At 40.3% G+C, this 20710-nt stretch overlaps 1 protein-coding gene across 1 annotated transcript in view; it reads right to left on the reverse strand.

The window, feature by feature from the left end:
- Positions 1–1444: 1444 nt before the first annotated feature.
- The window catches only part of dock7 (dedicator of cytokinesis 7), a 50813-nt gene continuing 31547 nt past the window's right edge, over positions 1445–20710 (reverse strand). The window contains 24 exon segments of the mRNA XM_039810643.1: positions 1445–2211; positions 5216–5383; positions 5828–5934; positions 6865–7008; positions 7299–7535; positions 7719–7808; positions 7938–8063; positions 11830–11844; positions 12599–12730; positions 13061–13176; positions 13304–13518; positions 13718–13818; positions 13956–14114; positions 14748–14900; positions 15015–15149; positions 15302–15398; positions 16422–16439; positions 17144–17240; positions 17530–17689; positions 18281–18463; positions 18584–18762; positions 19252–19421; positions 19807–19946; positions 20232–20399. Of these exon segments, the coding sequence (XP_039666577.1) occupies positions 2169–2211; positions 5216–5383; positions 5828–5934; positions 6865–7008; positions 7299–7535; positions 7719–7808; positions 7938–8063; positions 11830–11844; positions 12599–12730; positions 13061–13176; positions 13304–13518; positions 13718–13818; positions 13956–14114; positions 14748–14900; positions 15015–15149; positions 15302–15398; positions 16422–16439; positions 17144–17240; positions 17530–17689; positions 18281–18463; positions 18584–18762; positions 19252–19421; positions 19807–19946; positions 20232–20399 (3153 nt within the window). The 3' untranslated portion in view covers positions 1445–2168.

Below are 20710 nucleotides of genomic sequence, written 5' to 3' on the forward strand. Positions count from 1 at the left end.
TGTGTGTGTGTGTGTGTGTGTGTGTCTCAACTAAAAGCCAAAATAACAGGCAAATAGTTCCCACACCAACTCCTCAAAGTTTCTGCTTTGCACTGATTCCTTACAGTTATTCTATTCTGGCAAAAAAAAAAGACTGTCTCATGACTTTTACAATGGCAATATTTGTTCACATAAAACACACTCAAATGTTAATATATGCCAAGCTATACATATTTTGTCGGTACCATAATTTATACTCAAACAGCGGGGTGCTAAGTTTCTCTCTCGGTCCAGACATCAGAAGCTTTTTAAACTTAAAAATGTATATTTCTTCAATTAGCTGTAGAGGTTTTTAGACTATACGTTCAGCAAGATTATAAAAAAACTGCCTCGTACATCTTTCATATCTAATTTAGTGTGTAACTATCAATTTGCATATCTGGATGTGCAAACGAGGATCTGAAATCAGGATCTGTTTTATGTAAAGGGTTAGTTTCTTAATTTAGAGAAGGAAGGGTCAAATCTCCGCTCAGTGAGAGTCTGACTTCCACAGCATCCGACCTACCTTCACTTCTGTTGTTCTACTTTTTAAGAAAAGGATCTCAGTCCGTTTTTAGACAAAACAAGCACTAAACATTTGAGCAGTAATCCCACAGGGACGGATTTGAGTTTAACAAGTTTGAAAGGAGGCAAATCTTTGACACGTCTGAACGCCGACATCTACACACGTCACGCAGCGTTTCAGGCGTGGACAGCTGAGATGCATTAGATTCCAACAACTGGATTTCACCATTTCATTTTTTTTTTTTTACACACTAGCCAGCTCTCTCTCGTGTTCAGGTGCTCAGTTCGCCAAAACAAGCAAGATTCAAAGTTAACGCTAACTCTCAGAACTTGTGAATCTGTCCCTGTAAACGCTCATCACACTTTCCTATTCATAAAGGATTGAATATGTTTTGTGCTTGTTCGGTGTTTCTTGTCATGAATATTACATAACTTTGTGTGGAAAAATAGTCAGTAAAATATTGAGTAAAATGTGACATTGTTCATTTCAGGTTCTACAGCAGAGTGTTTAAGTCCAATCATGGTTTCAGGGATTATTATTTAGCTTAGGGAGTATTCCCCTTTATGGGCCATATTCAGTTATTTCAGTATGAATCATAAATACATGGGATAGGTTTCCAGAGCAAGTTTTGGAATTTAACAAAGTGCTTACAGATCTGGTTAACTATAACATGACAACAGCCTCAACAACAGCTGTCTACTTTAAACTCCTAAATCTAATTCTGTTATTATATTAATGTTGGCAGGTTCATTCTATAAGCAATAAAGTTTTTACCTTCACATGTCCTCTCTGGTGATATACTCTTATTCACATTTTACTGATCTCTCCAACATAACATTAATCCTACATAAACCCAAAAATAACACATTAGGAAGCAAGTTGACCAGCATACACCCAACGGAACATTAAAATATTTATTTAGTAAAATATTTAAAATAAACAAAACAAAACTACATAAAATTATACAAGGATGTTTAAAGTACCTAACTTTCAAACATTTGTTCAACTTAAAATGATAAAGCGTCATGATAAATAATGGTACCATTTTTTGCATGTTTCATTTTTTCCTCACCCCCCCCAACTGTTTTGAATTACATAAACTTTCAAGTTGTAAAATGCATTGCTACACCGTAAATAAAAAAAGTGCACACATGAAATTGAATACAGATTTTTGACACGGTACATAATTAAATAGACACCTTGACTTTTAAAATCATAGCTTTTCTGCAGAAAAATGTTGTTTGGCACTTATATTCAGTGGCTTGTTAGTTTACATCCAGCAGATTCTGTTGGTTTCAAAAGAGAAGACCAACATTATTTTTTTTTTTTAAGTGGTAGCATAGGATAGACGTGTCCCTCTTGTGAGACATATTGATAGCAAAGAAAAATTCTAAATGCCAAGGTATCTCTTTAATCTTTAAGATCCACTTGTTTGTCCCTCTGATTGTGTAACAGTTTGTCTGTAAACAAATTAAGACACTGGAATGACGTACCACGCTGCAACACTTCTAACCTTCCTTTTAGCACGCTGTCCGAAACACTGACCAACCGTCAAGACACTCCTATTTACACTCAAGAATAAATTAATATTGCAATTTCTGTTATGTGTGTGTGGTCTTCATCTTCAAATGTCAAGCTTTCGAAGACTCATTCTGCTGAAGGAATCTCTGGAAATAAGAAGAACAGAAGAAAGCTCATCAGACAGAAAGATCATCAGTTTGTTTATTGAACAAGGCACTGGCCTTCAAGTCCAATGATTTTACTATTGTGTAAAAATGGTTGGTTTTAAAAAGAAACCGGGCTTGGAAGAATAGCAAGACTGTATGGCTGAGAGGACTAAAAATGTCTTTACATAATGTTACAAACACGGGACATAGAGACTTAAAACAGCATCACAAAAAAAGTCCCAAACTACCTTTTCAAGCTGTCCGTTTGCTGCAGGATTTTTACAGAAGCAAAAACAAAGACCTTTTTAATTTCACATCGAAAACATTACATGTGCAGGAATCTTGGAAGTTATTTTGAATACATTTTAAGACCTCATCGCCACTTTGAGTTCTCACAGGTTCAGCGACAATTTAACTTACATTCACTGTACACTGATTGTAAGAGAGAACAACTCAAGGGAACAAAGCACAAGGGACTTGTATGTCATCAAAAGTCATAGTACAGTATGTCGTAACAAATGTTACAAACAATTCATAGTATAGTACGTTTTAAAAATGTCATAAAAAGTCACAAAAGTCACAGTATGTCATAAAAAAAAGTCATAGTTTAGTATGTTTTAAAAAAAGTCATAGTAAAGTGTCTAAAAAAGTCATAATATAGTACGACGTAAAAATTGTCACAAAACCTCAGTATTGTATGTCATAAAAAGTAAAAAAGTCATAATATAGTAGGTCTTTAAAAAAGTCACGTGTGGCCGGGTTGGTTCAGTGGGCAGAGCAGGCGCACATATACCTAGAGGTTTATGCCTCGACGCAGAGGTCCAGGGTTCGAATCTGACCTGAGAGGATTTCCTGTATGTCTTCCCCCTCTCTCTCTCTCTCTCTCTCTCTCTCTCTCTCCCCCAGCTATCAATTAAAGGCAAAAAAGCCCCAAAAAAATTATCTTTAAAGAAAGAAAGAAAAAGTCATAATATAGTATGACGTAAAAATGGTCACAAAAAATTATAGACATAGTATAGTATGTCTAAAAAAGTCACAAAAAAGTCATAGTATAGTATGTCATAAGAAGTACAAAAAAAGTCATACAATAGTATGTCATACAAAAGTCATAGTATAGTACGTAATATGAAAGTCATAGTATGTATGTAATAACATTTTTCACAAAAACGTAATAGTATAGTATGTCATAAAAAGTAATAATAAAAAAAGTCACGAAAAAAATCATAATATAGTATGACGTAAAAATTGTCACAAAAAATTATAGACAGTATAGTATGTCTAAAAAAGTCACGAAAAAGTCATAGTATAGTATGTCATGAAAACAATAAAAAAGTCATAATATAGTATGTCTTTAAAATACTATATTAGTAGCCATAAAAAAAAATCATAAAATAGTATAATGTAAAAATTGTCACAAAAAAGTCATAGTATGTCATAAAAAGTAAAAAAAAGTCATACAATAGTATGTCATATAAAAGTCATACAAACGTCATAGTACAGTATGTCATATGAAAGTCATAAAAAAGTCACCAGGGATATCGACTGGCAGCTGATTGGACGAACGCGTCACGTGGGTCTGGCTTCTCCCGGATTTCACAACTGAGCATAATGGCGGCTCGTTCAGAATACGATCTCGTATTTTAAGACAAAGGTCAGTTTAATAGATTTTCGTCAAATTTTGAGAGGCGGTGAGCCGAGCCGACCGCTGTCCCTTTTGGGACAATACTAAACCATCCAAAGTGGGCACTACGACAGGAAGTGGTCAGTGCACGTTAGCAGTGGACTGACTGAAGTATGCGGAATGAGACACAGCCGATATATATTAAAGCAACACTAGAGCACTTTTCCCCCTTCGGTCCCCCTACAGGTTGGAAGCGGAATTGTCCATTACCTCTGTCGTAACGTCTCATTATGTCATTAGCCGCTTTCCGACTGGAGGGATTTTTGTAGTTCCTAGAACATAAAATTCTTAGAACCCTTTTTTTCTCGTGTTCCGACTGGACCAATTTGTGGATTTTTAAGTTCCTCTGGCCGCAGTTCCTGTAACTCTTTCAGCTCCTACTTCAGGGCAGGGGCTTTTCGCTGTTCCCTTTTCAGCAAAGGGACCTAGGTCAACGAGGGTCGGGTTTCCGGTACAGACAGACCAACAACGGGACAATTTTAACAGTTTTCGCCATCTTATCCATCACTAAATTCACTTCTGACAACGATTTAGGGGAGAAAAGAACTGTTTGGATTTCAAATATAGGCCGTCTTGCGAAAATTGATTTCCGAATTGACAATTTGCTTCAGAGTTTTCTGACTTGAGGAGCTCCATGAAGTGAGGCGACAGCCAGCAGGCGCCAGCCAGCAGGCGACAGCCCCGGCCGCTAGCTCGTCGCTCGGACAGTCGCGCTCAGAGACCCCGCGGTAAGCTGGAGGTCTCTCAGACCGCTCTCATTAATAAGAGGCTCTTATTTCGCCGTTGACGGTTCGTTTGTTTAAATATCACAACACATGTCCATCATAAGATTAACTTTTTGGAGTTCTACACCACAAGCGTGCCCTATGGGCCTGACAACCTCGCTGACCGGGCGACTGTGATTTTTAACGCCATAAAGACCGTTGACGTGCTTGCATCGCTCCCTTACCCCTCCTACAGTCCCTATGGCCACTTGGCCAGTGCGAATGCAAATGGCAAAAAACGGTTTTGGGGGAGAGTAGTTAGTAGATCTGCTTAGAAGTGGACTTCTCCTATGACTACGTTCCTGTAACTACTTGGTCGGAAAGCGGCTAATATGTCTCATTAAAACTACAGATCCGCTACCCGATCTGGCAAACTTGCATAGCGTAATGTAAAGGACAATTCCTCTTCCAACCTGTAGGGGGACCGAAGCGGGAAAAGTGCTTTAGTGTTGCTTTAAAAACAAGCTACAAGTTGTAATAGCCTGGAGAATGGTGTTTAGGGCCTTAGTTGTGGCTAAATTGATTTATCATCTTGTGCAGTGGCCCTGCTCATTCCTACCTGTGGGAGTTGACCTGCAGTACAGGTTTATAAAGCTGGGGGATCTTTCTGTTGATGAGCGGCTGCAGCGCCTCCTTCAGCCGGTGATAGTTCCTCTCCAGCTCCCTCTGGTACTCTTTCTGGTCTGGACCAATCAGGCTCTTATTTTTCCGCAGGGCATCTTCACACCTTCAGCAGAGCAAATACCGTCATGTAGATTCTGTACCACAGGTTGTCTTTTTTTGGTAGGGGCAACACACGTAGAAGCCAAAAGGGCTTGCTACTGTAGATGGAGAATCTTTGCTTTGCTCATCGTGTTGTGGCGGGGCTTATAAAGAGGCATGCAGTCGTGGTCAGGTCGTCATCGATAGGCGTAGCTCAACGTTCGCTTTTCAGCTAACTGGTAAAATAGTTCTCAAAGTAGCCATTAGGATAGACGCTGTGTTTTACACAGAAGTCAACACCAACCCATGAAATATAAACAGCAGTTTTTTTTGACTAATCAAAAAGTTATTTTCTACATTACATACTTTTCTCATTATTTTAAGACATTGATGACAGAAAATTTCAAGACAATTTTCTCATATTAAATATTGTGTCCTTCAGACAAACTTTCAACACGTTTTACCATACCTTTTTGTGAAGTCTTTGAAGCAGAGACGTAGCTTATTGTGGTGTCGGTACAGCTTTGGGTCACTAGGAATCTCTGACAGGAACACCTGAGCCACCTCCAGAGGACCCTGAGGAAGACCGATATGAACAACATGAATGTGACTTTGCTTATCCTGAGAAATTCTTGTAATAATACTTTTTTTCGGTAACACGTTATTTGAAGGGGTGTGCATAAGACTGACATGACATCGTCATTATTATGACACGACATGAACATGAAGGAGTCATTTTGAGTATTCGTGACACGCATTTGATGATGAAATCAAACTTCATGACCGGTTCAAATTGTTTCACTTTACTTGAGGTCAAGGAAATATATTCATGACACAATTATAATGCTCTCATGACAGCCAGTGTAATGGTTTTTTTGGCATTTTTTAGGCCTTTATTGACAGGACAGCTGAAGAAATGAAAGCGGAGAGAGAGAGGGGGGGAATGACATGCAGCAAAGGGCCGCAGGTCGGAGTCGAACCTGGGCCCGCTGCGTCGAGGAGTATAAATGGGCGCCCGCTCTACCAACTGAGCTATCTGGGCACCCCTCTTAATGACATTTTATGCTAAATAGTTTATGAAAGTTTGATAATTGGGCCTGTCATGACCTATTTATGACAGGTTATGTTGTCTAGGTTAATGTCAAGTTGTCATTACAAAGACATCGACAGGTTGTACTGTCTTGCTCAATGTCAAGTTGTCATAACAGAGACGGTTGTCTTCGCTAACGTCAAGTTGTCATGACAAAAGACATCTCAGACAATGCTAACTTTGCATTTAAAGTGTCATAATTTACCGAATGACACCAATGACAACAGTCATGAATACTCAAAATGACTCCATGGTGTCATGTCATAGTAATGACGGTGTCACGTCAGGCTTATGCACACCCCTTCAAATAAAAGTGGTACCCTTTTTTCTTTTGCTCTTCTTTCTTCTCAAGCATCTTACCCTGACTAATGCAAACAAATGTATTATCAAATATAGCGGACATCTTAAAACTTTACCTGGTTCACAGTTGTGCCCACCGATCCCTGTAGGACCATCTGCAGCATCTTTGCATCAGCAGGGTCCTGGTGGGTGGCGAAGGCCAGCTCCTGAGTCTTCTTCTGCATGTCCTCTATTGCCACCTCGATGGGTGTGGATATAATCTGGAAAGCGACAAAGAGACGAGCGGTTTTAGTGATCAGGGAGCACAGCCAGAGTCAGATAAAGCAGCTCCCTTTTTATTACCACCTATTCTCCAGAATAACATTCTTACACCGGTGGAGATAAGCTACTGGTTTATTGTTTGGCACTATTAATAAAACACAGAAATGGTTTGGTTGGCTGTCTGAGAAGAAATCAAGAAAAACGAAAACAGGCACATAAGAAAAACTTTAAAATCTGACCTGCAGAAACTTTTCGTTTTCAGTTAACTGGTTGTAATGTGTTCACCCACCTCCTCTTTGTGGATGATGTTGATGCGTGTCTTGATGTAAGGGAACGCGTGGGAGGTGGTGAGGATGGTCTTGCGTTTGAACTGCTCGTGCAGGTCCCCGTGTGCCCGCCCATCCAGAGTGAAGGGGGTGCAGTAGACGAAACGTCGCAAGTTGTAGTTCTTGTCAAAGTAAGTGATGCGGTCCTTCATCTCGTACGTGTCGAAGTACGGCTCCACATATGTGATCTGGATGAATGCCTGAAGAAATGCATAGAATTTGCCATTTACTGGTTCAGTTTTGAAGATTGTGTTCCCTCTGTTAAAGAGGAATGCTAGGATAAAAGTATGAATAAAATCCCTCTAAACTGCATTCACAAACTGATCTACTTCCATCCAATTATCAAACCATGTGGGAATGTACACAATGTGCCCAACACCGACCTTATTTGGGTCCAACTTGCACTTGTCCACAGGGTTGGAGTCCTTAATGACTTCTACTTGGTCCTCTCCAAATCGCTCTCCATAGAAACCCTAAAAAGAAAAAGCCTCATTACTTTTTAGCAGAAGTACTAAAAGCACACAACAATATATTATATATATATATAATTTTTTTAAATCAGTGTATTACAGGATATCTAGAGGCTATATTGTGGTATTTACCTCTAGCCTGTGAGAGATTTCTGCCAGCTTCGTGATGGCAGGCTCTTTGTACACAAACTCTTGCTCGTCTAGGTCGCCAAATTTTGAACCGTAAATTCCGACTCTGAAGTACGTACCAAACATCCTCTTTCCATCCTGCGAGCAGAGGGAGATAAATGTTACTGCTGAGGAAGAATAGTAGTTAAATCCATATAAAGAACGTGCTTATTTTGCTCCAGACTGTCAAAATAAATACTGCAATTAGATATTACAACGGCATCGTCTAAATCAGACGGCGATACAGTGCAAACCCTAAACTGTCACAATGGTGAGCTTTTTTTGTTTGATCACTGCCAATGACAAAGCGACCAGCATCCGCCTTCTCAAAAGGGCAAGGTCCACAAAGTGCAGGACAGAATGGCGCTCAATACAAAACTGATGACATGTATGAAGAGCAGGCTGAGGATCCTGAGAATCCCCTTCGCTGCCCCATTAAACTTTATGACTTTTATCTCTTCAAATGTCCTCAAAGTGTGAAGGGACGCAACGATGCATACTATACGACTCCAGAGCCTGTCGTTGCACCAAACAGTCCGACGTGGTACTCATCTCAGCCCCTCACGAGGCAGCAAGTGGAGCACATGCTGGCCCGCATCATCGTGGTCCGAGAGATCCAGGAGATAATCGCCGTTGGTCCGGACATCCTGAGCTAAACTAAGAGGACTGACTGGACTCACAGAAACTTGTTCTCCAGTCACTGATTGTTGACTATGCAGTATCCATCCTGACTCTATAAACCACAATGACCATCATCTCAAATCAAAAGGAACAACGTCTGAAACTATCGTTTCTCTCGGAGAAAAATTCTTTTTTGCAACCAAAAAAGAACCAATTTTGCATTATATTCTAATGAAAAGTCTCTCCAACAATGACAGAATTCAGCTCCAAGTTGTGACTGTGTAGTTCACAGTTGTAAAAGAAGGGAGAAAAGGTTGTAGTTCATTCAGAGAAATGACAGCTACAAGTGCAACAGCGAGTTTCATCATCTGCACGGCAATCTGCAAACACATCGCTAACACAGATACGACTTTAGGTTATAGACATTTTCATGTAATAATTGACAGTTGTTCTTAATGTGTCCACTGTGTTGCAGTCTATAAAAGTGTATGCCAGTGGTTTTATGAAAGCGGCCCAGAAGAGGTCAGCAACCTCCAGGTTATTATCCACACATTTAGTCAATAGTAACCTCAGTCCCATGGTAATAAACATATCTGTATCCACGGTAGACGTTCAAGTTGTTAAGAGCATGTTTTTTTCCACCTCTACCATTTTTAAGTACACAGAGAGAGACAGTCAGGTGCAGCGTTTTACCTCTAGGTAACAGGCACAGGACAAAAGAGCAGCTAGAAACAACCACCTCTTTTAAAATATTAATTTACCAGCCAGCAGAATATTCGTCATAAACAAGATACAACTAAATGAGTATATTATTCAATCAATTAAAATCAACTCTATCTCTGACTTTTTTTTCTTTTCCTGTGTGTAAATATTTTCTATGTCCTCATTTCCCTTCTTTGATAAAAAAATAGGCCAAGATCAAAGATCAAAGCAACTGAGAAGTTTGCTAAAAGAAAAAGCTGCATTAGATTGCATAAATCAGTCACTCACAAGAGTCATGAGCAGAGAGAGAACAAAAGAAACCGTGAGAAAAGAGTCTGCAGAACAAAGTGTGACCATAACTACTTCAAACTGGAGCCTCAACCAAACCACCTCGGGATATTTTAGGAAGTATTGACGTTCGGTGGCGGGAAAATGACCATCCAATCCAGAAAGCAACTTCACATTAAAGTACATACTTAAAGTCAGAAATCACAACAGGTCTGATACAAGTGTGTGGGAGTGAACGTGTGTGTGTGTGTGTGTGTGTGTGTGTGTGTGTGTGTGTGTGTGTGTGTGTGTGTGTGTGTGTGTGTGTGTGTGTGTGTGTGTGTGTGTGTGTGTGTGTGTGTGATCATGGCAATATGTGGTCTTGGAGACACCTACTCCACGGGAACTACCTCAGAAGAAGTTGGAGGACTTTGCCAAGTGTTTATATGTACCGGTCAAAAGTTTGGGGTCACTTAGAAATTTCCATTCCATTATAGACAGAATACCAGCTGAGATCAGTTGCGTTGTTGTTTTTAACCAGGGCAGCAGTTTTCAGATTACATTATGTAAAAGGGTTCTCCAATGTTTTCTCAGTTAGCCTTTTAAAATGATATCAGATTAGTAAACAGAATGTGCCTTTGGAACATTGGACGAATGGTTGCTGATAATGGCCAATGTAGATATTGCATTAAAGATCAGCCACTTCTTTCTACAACAGTCGAGAACCCTTTTGCAATTATGTAAGCACATAATGTAATCTGAAAACTGCTGCCCTGCTTAAAAAAAACAATGCAACTGATCTCAGCTGGTATTCTGTCCATAATGGAGTGGAATGGAAATTACTAAGTGACCCCAAACTTTTCACCGGTAGTGAATGTCTGATACAGGTGTGTGTGAGTGAACAAGTGTGTATGTGTATAACATGAGACAGGGAGAAGCTGTGGATAAGTTGTGCAGGTTGGCATTTGACTACTAGTAAAAGGTATTTTAATAAACCCTCTTGGTAACTACAAGCTTGAGGCGAATCTTAAAAATGTAGCTTGTATTTGTACTGCAACTGCTCGTTCAGAAAAGAAATTTAAGCAGAAATTGAAGGCCCTGAAAACTAAGGAACTTACCACAAGACACAATTAAGTAAAGTGGGAAGGAAGGATCGGCAACCAGGGAAATCAAAAAGGAGAAAACAGAACAAATTTTAATGAGGATTGGGTTCCTCCAGAGAATTTCAAAAACAACACAAACTAACACACAACAGAAAAAAAACATGTCCATTGATTTTGAGAAAGAACATAAAGTCATTGTGGGGGATCCAGACCATGCAAAGGCAGACAGTTATGAAGAAAAACAAAGTGAGAAAATAAAGATCCACAACCTTCAGAAACACAACATGCACTCAGTGCATCGCCAAAAAGGAACACAAAGTGCTCTGTCCATTTCATGCAACAAGTCATGAGAACTCAGAGGTTAATGCGGTTAACAAAAGAACAGAAAAACACAACGAAAAATCAGGGGTCGATTTAGTTTGAACTATTAAAAGAAAGGGCAAGACTAAAAACGAATCAAAATCAAAAAGGGATAAATCAAGTAATCCTCAGATTACTTTGAGTTGAACCCTCTTGGAAAAAAACATGACTGCCTCAGGAATTTGGTTCCAGCTTCTATGCAAGTCTACAAAACACTGTGTTTTTAAAAAAGGCTAATTTAATGGCGTGTGGAAAGAGCTTGACCAATGGCCAGAGCAGGGAGGCTAACAGATACCCTTCGCGTAAAACAGTGCACTGAAATCGAGCCCTGTGGTTGAAGATGAGATGAAGTGTGACAGCAGACGGTGTCAGTCAATGAGTGTGTTCTGACCGACGCACCAGCAGACAGACAGAAGATGAAGACGGAGAGTGCGGATTGTGCAGGTGATGCATTCACTGAGACTGAGTCACACACTGTGGCTCCCATGCACAGCCTGCCAACACTGTCACGTTATAAAAACAAAGCTCCTCTTGCACATGAAGAGGAGGGAGGAGAGAGAAAAACAGTGAGGGTGTTGCTGCTTGTACAGCAAGTGTCCCCAGCGGGGGCAGACAGTTCACATTGTCTGCAGATGTTAATGGATTGGCTGTATGTAACAAAGCAAAGAGCAACAGAATGCCCACGGCTAGCAAAAAAAAAAAGAAAAAAAGAAAAAAAGATGAGAGTAAATAAAAAAAAAAATAACAATACAAAAAAATAAACAACACGAGCAGGGCCAAGCAGGAACCGTTTAGCCACCTACCTCCCAGCCAGTACTCTGTGTGACAAAGAGAATACAGGACAAGTGAACGACAACACACAAACACCGCCACACACAGTGTGGCATTTGCACACAGTGATGTTACAGCACGGAGAATATACTCTTTGAAACTAATCCAGGTTACTAGCTAGAGAACAGAGCAACTGACCTCTGAATAAAAAAAATACCCCAAAAAAAGTATCCTTGTGCCAAAAAAGTGTTGGCTTTGTGAGATTAGTTGCTCTGCACACCAGACCACTGTAACCTTCCCCACACTGTGACTTGATATTGTCTGATACAGTCACACAACTGGCCTTTAGGAATAAACCACAACAGGAGTCTCTTCCCACACCTCATGCATCCTGTTTCATACTTTACAAATAAACCATGCAAGGTATCTGACAAAGTATATATAAATGCACTGAAAATAAAATGCCAAATAATAAAACCATGCAAAGCTGTGTGAAGGCTAGGCAATATTCATTTTATATGACTATTTCCAGTTATGTTTGGCGTTGCTTACGGTGTTATTTGTATGAAGACCGCGAAGAATAGAAAGTATTCTGAGGCATTGTACTGTACATGAAAAACTTTACTTCTCGTGGCCCAGTGTTGATTTTGTCCCATTTCTCTATTATTAAATCATTCTGAAAGAAACTTAATCCCTCTGCACTGCCCCATAAATGTGAAAGATGTAATACGTGTGACAGAAGTGCACTTGTGCAAAATATTCATGAGGTTTTGATATTCTGATGTAAGTATGTGTGTTTACCTGATGCACAATTTTGCCAAAGGCTTCCTGTAGTTTACCATGAATGGTGGCTAGCTTCTTTGCGTCCCTGTTGGCTTCGTGGATAGGGATCAGTACCTTGTACACTTCGTTTACCGCCTCATACATGCCCGCCTGGAAGGGAGATCGATACAAATGTTAGTATGATACAATCAGTCATCAAAAAATACCAAAACCTCAGCCTAAATTTATAGATCTTATAGGTCTGACTCTGAATTAGGATCACTGGAAAAGGTACACGGACATCTGACGACAGCCTTTGTATTGTACATGTACTCTTTGTTTACAGATCTTCTGTTATATGTGTACTGCTGTTCTAAGACCCATATATTAGACCCATAACAAAAAATGCAATTATTTGTTTAGTGAGAGAAAGACACTTGCATGGTGGTCGACTCAACATCCCATCATCTAATCACCCTTCTATCACTCTCCACTTCTCACCATGGAAAAAGAGGAAGCAGCCTGCTCCAGGAGTCCCACAAGGCCGATCTCAGTGAAGTATTTTCCTGAGCAAATGCCCTCCTCATCTGGTCACAAACCCCACATGCATACTACAGCTGAGGAAAAAGACGCACAAAAAAAAAAAAAAAAAAAAAAAAAAACATCCAGCACTAAAAAAAAAAAAAAAAAAAAAAAAAAAAAAAAAAAAAGAATTTATCCAGGCATGCCTTGCACACACATTACATGTATCCAGTGCTCTCCTTACCTGGAAGGTGACACAGCCTACAGGCAGATACTTGCGGTCCTCCAGCATGCTCAGGTATTCTGCGACCAGAGCAGCGCTGTGCACCAGACACTGAGCAGCCTCAGCGTGGTTGTTCCTCTCCGAGTGTTTTCCAGCCATGTTCTGAAGCCACGTCAGCCGCAAGTCCGGTGACGTCTGGTAACCCTTTGCGATCCTGGAGACGGACACAAAAGCAAAGACACATCACACACACACCACACACACACACACACACACACACACACACACACACACACACACACACACACACACACACACACACACACAAACGATAAGATAATGATGATCACAGTGCAGAAATACAATTGTAAGTGATCAAAAGGTGTTTGCATGAGTGTGCATGTATTCTGTACCTGTACATGAGATCTATCAGCATCTCAGGATCTTCCTGGTGCTCCTTCATCTTCACTGTGTCGGACAGGATCATGTGCAAGTTAAACACAAGGTCCTGGACCTGGACAAAAGTTAAGTTGAGTTACTGTTACCCAAATGTTTTATCTTACAGAAATCAAGGTGTAGTGGAGTACATAAGTAAAAATCTCCCACACCGTGATTGACAACAACTAAACAGGTTGATGTATAAATCGGTACCTGGTCTGGGAACGTGGTCTCCCTCAGCTCCAGGTCCTCTTCCGCGTAGGTGAGGATGGTCTTTAGAGAGCGACGCAGAAACTCCTCGTTAAAATTCTGCGACGTTCCCACCAGCGAAGAAAGAGACATAGTCACTTGCATCTTCACTCTTGCAAAGTTCTGAAAGTGCAACGACAAAGACAAGAATGGTATGAACAAATAATATTTTGTCAAGGCTACTGGCACTTGTGTGACAGATATGGACTGCGAGGGATTCACTCTGCAGAGCAGATGTCCCTTCTACCTTGGAAGTCATTTTCAAAAAAAAAGTCTGTGTGAAAGGTTTGCCTGTACTATAACAGAGGAAATGATGCATTCACCGGGGATTGGACCTAAAATGTCTGATTGCAGTGTTTGGTTTTGTACTAAATTGAGTGATGTGAAGTAAAAGAAAAATAGGAATGTACTAAATTGGGGGATATAAATTGAAAGAAAAATAGGAATAAACCAATACGAGTATATAGCTGAGAACCGGCCAACCAACGGTAATTTAGTTCCTCATAATAACAGATTAAATTATGATAGTGTTTTAAAGTAATCAGATCCATTTGAACAACATGTACACTGACTAAGAAGTGTTTGCAATGCACATGGCTTTAAATTCATTTATGAGATGCAATGGTCTTCGGCGGGTCTTTCAGCCAAGGTTTTTTCATATTAACAACACAATCCCAGGTTCATTAACAAATGAAAACTAACACTACTACAACGAATGCAACTAATATAAACATAATAATTTTCAGTTGTACTCACATTGCCGATCTCAAAGTTTTGCCTCATGAGGAGGTAGAGGGAGGCGCTGGCGTGGGCCCTGATGGTACTTATGCTGCTGCTGCAGCTCCTCAACAATCGCAAACACAGGTCAGCACACTGCTCCGTTTCCTCCTCAAACAGAAGTTCAGGAAACTACACGAGCAGAGAGAAATACACCCAAATTGACACAATGCAAGTAGGAAGTCCTGGAAGAAATTACAAGGATGACTTTGAAATTAAGCTTTAATAAAAGTCCAGTAGTCTAACCTTAGACACCAGCGCCCTCTGTGTGGCAAAACAATGCTGGAGGTAGAGGGCGCTCTGGTTGCAGGCCATGCTGTGGAGCAACACCTTCAGCACCCCACCCAGGATACTCTCCTTGGACTCCGTCACTGATACTGTCTGAAGGGAGAGTGACATATAGTTGTTGTAGCAGCATGTCTGGGTTTATGTACGTCTTACACCACATAACTTGATTTCAGTATTTTTAAGCACACCCATGCATGTTTGCATTCTGCATGGGTAGATGTAGAAAGTCCTGTTTACTTGCGTACCTGTACAACGATCTCCAAAGTATCAAGAATAATTAAGTTGGCCTCTGTCGCGAGGTTACCATCAATAAGTGCTTCATGTTCCAGCTCTGCTCTGGTCCTACAACCAAGAAACCAGAAAACACGGTCACAAAATGAAATGAAACGCCGATGCTGATGATGCACAGCCTTGCATGTTAAATAAACTTACAGCCACCATAGTTAAGCTATTGTCCATAGTGATGAACAATGTAGGAATCTTTGTGTGGAAGAAAAAGGAAAGGAGCTGAGTAGAAGCTCAACCAATTTTCTTGTTTTCATAAAATTTTATGAAACATGGTATATTTATACAGCAGCACAACATTTCTAAAGCTGTTTTTCTATTCATATATATTACATTATTTTAACCCGTACGGCACAGACCTCAAACTTAAATGATCCACAGAAACAATGCATGCTGATCTACATGTAGACACTTAGTTCAAACCTATAACTTCCCTCCAGAGGGTTAAAAGGTTTGAAGGCATTAAAGAGGATTTTCTCCATTATTTATTAAGTGAAGAGCTTAGTAATCTACTCCTGGTCTACAGGTGGAACACTAGGGCCAGATCTTGTATATCTACATATCCTACATCTATATTCAACTAAAACAGGACTTGTTTTTAGTAGTAATGCATCTGACTTTTGTATTTTTCAAAATAAACAAATAATCTAGGAAAAGAGCTATTGCTACATTTTTCTTGCTTTTTGCTGCAGCAGCAACCAGGGAGAAACACAAGTCAGAACCCCAAAACAAGAAGCACACTGGTTAAAAAGCCAAACAGACAAAACAGACTTCAAGTCAGAATTAGGGAATCTCTGTTGGTGCATTCATGTGCATGTGTGAACTTAGGAAGTCAAAATGGAAAATAACTTAATCATAATATGGATGCATCAGAGGCTATAATACTTAGCATAGCTCACCCCCCAAAATAATTAGGACATCATGACTTTATCAGGAGGAAATCTAATACAAACTAATAAATTAATGTAGTGTCTATTGCAACTGTCTAACTACCCACAAGCATGTGAATACACCATGAATGAGGAACTACAGCACGGGGAATTCAAAAGGAGCACACAGCAAATGTGGACCATACAATACCTGACTGATCTGTGACTCCTACATAAACACACAGCAACGTGAGAGAACAATGGAAACATGGAAATTAACAGAAAACAAAGGCTCAAGCTGAATTTACAAGAAGAAAACCAATAATCAAAAAAAGCATAGCACTGTATCTTTTGTCACCATCTGACAAAATAAGTGACATAAGATCGAAAAGTACCTTTTTTTTTTTTTTTTTTTTTTTTTAAAGAGTGCATGCAACACAGTTATCTGCAGCTGCTGGGCAAACATGGAAATTATAACATTTGGCAACCATATAAGTCTGATTCTGTTCCCATGTAAATCCATACGGAAAACTTAAAACATATGGAAGATATGGAAAATAACAATGCATGGGATTTGGCAGTGGGACAAACAATGGAAGTTTTTGATGGTTTGTTTTTATTACTAGATAGACTCAAGCAGTAATTTTCACACTTTTATCTCAGTTTGTGCTTCTAAGTGACTGATTCTACTTGTAAAAATGGAAAAAGCACACATGGAGCTGAAGATTTTTAGTGGGAATGGACATTTTCATAAATATTTATGGATTATGTTGTATACATACTTTATGTACTTTAAATTATCTGTGTGTGTGTTCCTTCAGAAAACAAAAAACACAGTTCAGTGAATATTCTGATTGGGGGAATATCTTTTAGGTTTTTCTGCGACATAAAGTAAGAATTCGTAAAGTGGATTAAGTGTTAGAAAGAGCGTACTTGTCCATCTTTTCACTGTTTTGTCGCCAGTGGGTCATGTCCTTCCTCCATCGAAGGTTCTCCTGACTGCCAAAAGCACTGCCAGATGGACTCCGCTCTAAATGGTGGAGAAAAGTTTACTTTTTTAACTGGAGTTGAAATAAGGTATGTGTACACAGTGAAATGTGACTGACTTTGGCTGTAGTTGGGTCTACAATACTATTTAAGTGCACAGCAGTATGTGTAGAAAGCATGATATACTGATTAATTATGTGTCTGTCTCTAAGTTGCACAAGCTCCTCCTTATTTAGTACTTCTTGCTTTAGCCTTACTTTGTGGATCTGTATGCATCTGTGTGTGCTTTGAAAATATGTAGGTGTATGAGTGCATGTGCTGAAATGCCTCACCTAGTTGTCCGCGGCTGCGTCGCACCATCTCCTGTCTGGCCCCGATGCTGCCCAGTATGGCCTCCTCCAGCTTGGCCTTCATGTCTTTGGACTTTTTAAAGGTCAGGCTGTTCATCCGTTCAAACGCCTTCTTCCCCTGCATGGTGAACACAACATGGGCCTTGTATCCATGAGGCAGAGGATGAGTGGACGGACAGAGAACACAGCGGGGAAGTTATTTGCAGCACTCAGCAACACTCAGCAAGCAAAGCAGGTTAGAAGCATAAAAGCAAATGCGCAAGCACAGAAAAGCAAGCGGCAACCAGATAGCACAGCAGAAGAGAAATAAACATAAATAAATACATGATTTTAGCTTAGAAAGCAGCAAGTTGTCTGCTTTTACCATTATCGCCACATTCAGTAGCCAAAGCGTATAAGCAGAGAAGCTTGTACTGTGTGGAAGAGGATAGTGCACAACTAATAATCCACATAAGATTAAAAAGTTATGTATTCAATATATATAAATTTTAGTGGTTACAATTTCCAATGTGTTGTCTCCACATAAAAAGACAATTTGTTGGTATCATTTTCCATTCAAAAATATTACCATCAGCCCAAAAGATTCCCTATTGGTGGGACAAAAATGTAAAAGAATGTACACTGAAGAGACAGGCATACTCCCAACCCAAACCCTCTGCGTGCCCTTGACAACTACATAGTGGTTAATCAGTCGGTCTTGTCACGTAGTGAGTGTATTCACTGTTGATGTTACCTTGTACTCAAAGCAGGAGACACAGAGGTAGAGGAGATCCAGCAGACGGTTAAGCTGGGACACCGACAGGTCTGTAAACCACTTCTGTAACACCAGCTCGTCAGCATTCTTCAACACCCACAGCAGACAGATGAGCAGACTACGACTTGACTCGGCCGAGAAGCTCCCGTGCTGACGACTCGCCTGGAGAGATGGACCAGGAGGAATCAACAGGGAGGAAAGAAGAGTGACAAAACATATATACAAAAGAAGTAGTAGGACTGTTCCATTAGTTGCACATTATTGTCACAAACTGGGAGTTACCTGCGAGTTGAGCAAGAAGCTGCTTGGTCGGGACATTGGGGTGGGGGTGGAGGTGCCTGCTATCGCCATGGCGACAGTCTGACTGATCAAGCTGTTACCCTCTCCCTCTGCCTCTTCTCCACTGCTGCCCATCGCTGCACCCTGCGGACCGCCTGGCCGACCCCACTGGTTATGGGACTCTAGTGACACAAAAAGGAGAGGAAAGAAAATGAACTTGAATTTGAGAAAATACAGGACTAAGAAAATTTGGACTAAAGTTCTTGGTGTGATGTAGGGACACAAGAAAGTGAAAATGTTATACGGATGAACTGAGGATAGAGATTATGTTATTGTGCAACATCCGTTGTAGGTCAATTGATAACCTTCTGAGTTTCAAAGTGTTTGCTATTGCATTTCACAATGTTACTTTACAGCCCCATTTGAAAAGCTCAGGTTATTTGGCATTTTGACACATCTCAAAAGAGAAAACCTCTGTCTTCCAAATTGCTGCTCTGTGCCACATTTCTGCATGCCTCATTCTAGTTTTAATTAATGGAGATCTGATAAGAGAGCTGTGACTGGACGGTGAGAGGAGAACAGTTGGATATGACAACAGACATTTGAAATAAACATGGCAAACAAAATACTGTACATTAAACTGGACGTTCAAAGTAGCTCCTGATCTTTACCTGTAAAGTCATGGAGCTGTGGTAGAGTTTCCATAACGATGCCAATGAGAGGAAGGTAAAGCATGGCAACTCGGGCCTTGACCTCAGGATCAGCGTAGCGTGGGTCAGAGTCATGGCTGGACAGGAGGTTATGAACGACACTCACCACTTTCTTATGCAGGCCAAACATCCTACAGTAAAACAGTAGAAAATGGTCAAAAAAACAAACAGAAAAGGAACAAAGACATACCGTATTTCATTTCAAGTGTGAAAAGCAAAATGGGTGAGGGAACGTCACCATAACTCACTCACATTAATGTATGTCTGCATTCACAGGCTTATCTCTCACCAACAGATACATAGGCTCTAACCCGAAAATATCACTTTCCTTTCTCTACAATACTTGGCAGTTTATTGGGTACACACACAACACACACACACACACACACACACACACACATAAATGTGAGGACCCTGAAACTCAATCCTAATTCTGACCCCTCACCCTCACATAATCTCTTTTATTATAAAACAACCATCATAAATGTAGGACGTGTGCATTCAAAGCATACTAACCCTTCATTGTCTGGGTCAAGTATTACAGACAGTTCAGACAGTACTAGTCCGGCCAGAAAATGTTGCTCTCTGAAGGGGACTGACAGCTCAAACATGTTGGCTATCTTTTGGTCCTGGACATGTGTGGAGAACCCAGAGCTCTATGGGAGAGAAGAGAGAGCATTATATTTTACATGATTACTTTTTAAATGAAACTAACATGTCTTCTGTGATTTTTAGAGTATCTTTGTGTTAAGGAGTGGTGAAAACTTGTGATCTGACAAGACAATCTACTAGTATTTTGATGGGAGTTGTTTATACTTGCTCAGGATTTCTAAGCTTCTAAGTTTGTAGAGATGTTAGGAGTTGGGAAATCCCTATATCACAGGGTGCAGGTCTATTTGCATGCAGGGGTTTCAATTTCCCTAAACCACTTTTTGCCTGACCTGTGAAGTTGCTGAAGACACAGAGGGGGAAGGCGAAGCAGGCGGGGTGAGCAGGCTGCAGGGCAGGTTGAGGGTGACGTAGTGTTCGTGGCTGCACACGATTCTCAAGAAGTCAAGCCTCAAAGACTCCAGGGTCGGGTTCTGCAGAGCGTAAAGCTTTGTGGACACCTGGAGAAAGGAAACGGTGCATATGAAAATACTGAATGGGAGTATGTGCTATCAAAAGAACTGAAATCTTCAAATATCATCATACATTAGTTCTCAAAATATTCGGTAACACTTGAAGGTCTCTACATAAGAGTGACATGACACTGTCATGACACATGAACCCTAACCATAACTTGTCATGGAAAAAACCGAACGACACTTACTGACAGAAGCGTTACGTCATAAACGTTTATGACTTGTTTATAATGTTTATGACACGTTCATGACAGTGTCATGTCACTCTTATGTAGATACCTTCAAGTAAAGTGTAA

This window comes from Perca fluviatilis, chromosome 9 (assembly GCF_010015445.1).
Source record: "Perca fluviatilis chromosome 9, GENO_Pfluv_1.0, whole genome shotgun sequence".
Lineage (NCBI taxonomy): Eukaryota > Metazoa > Chordata > Actinopteri > Perciformes > Percidae > Perca > Perca fluviatilis.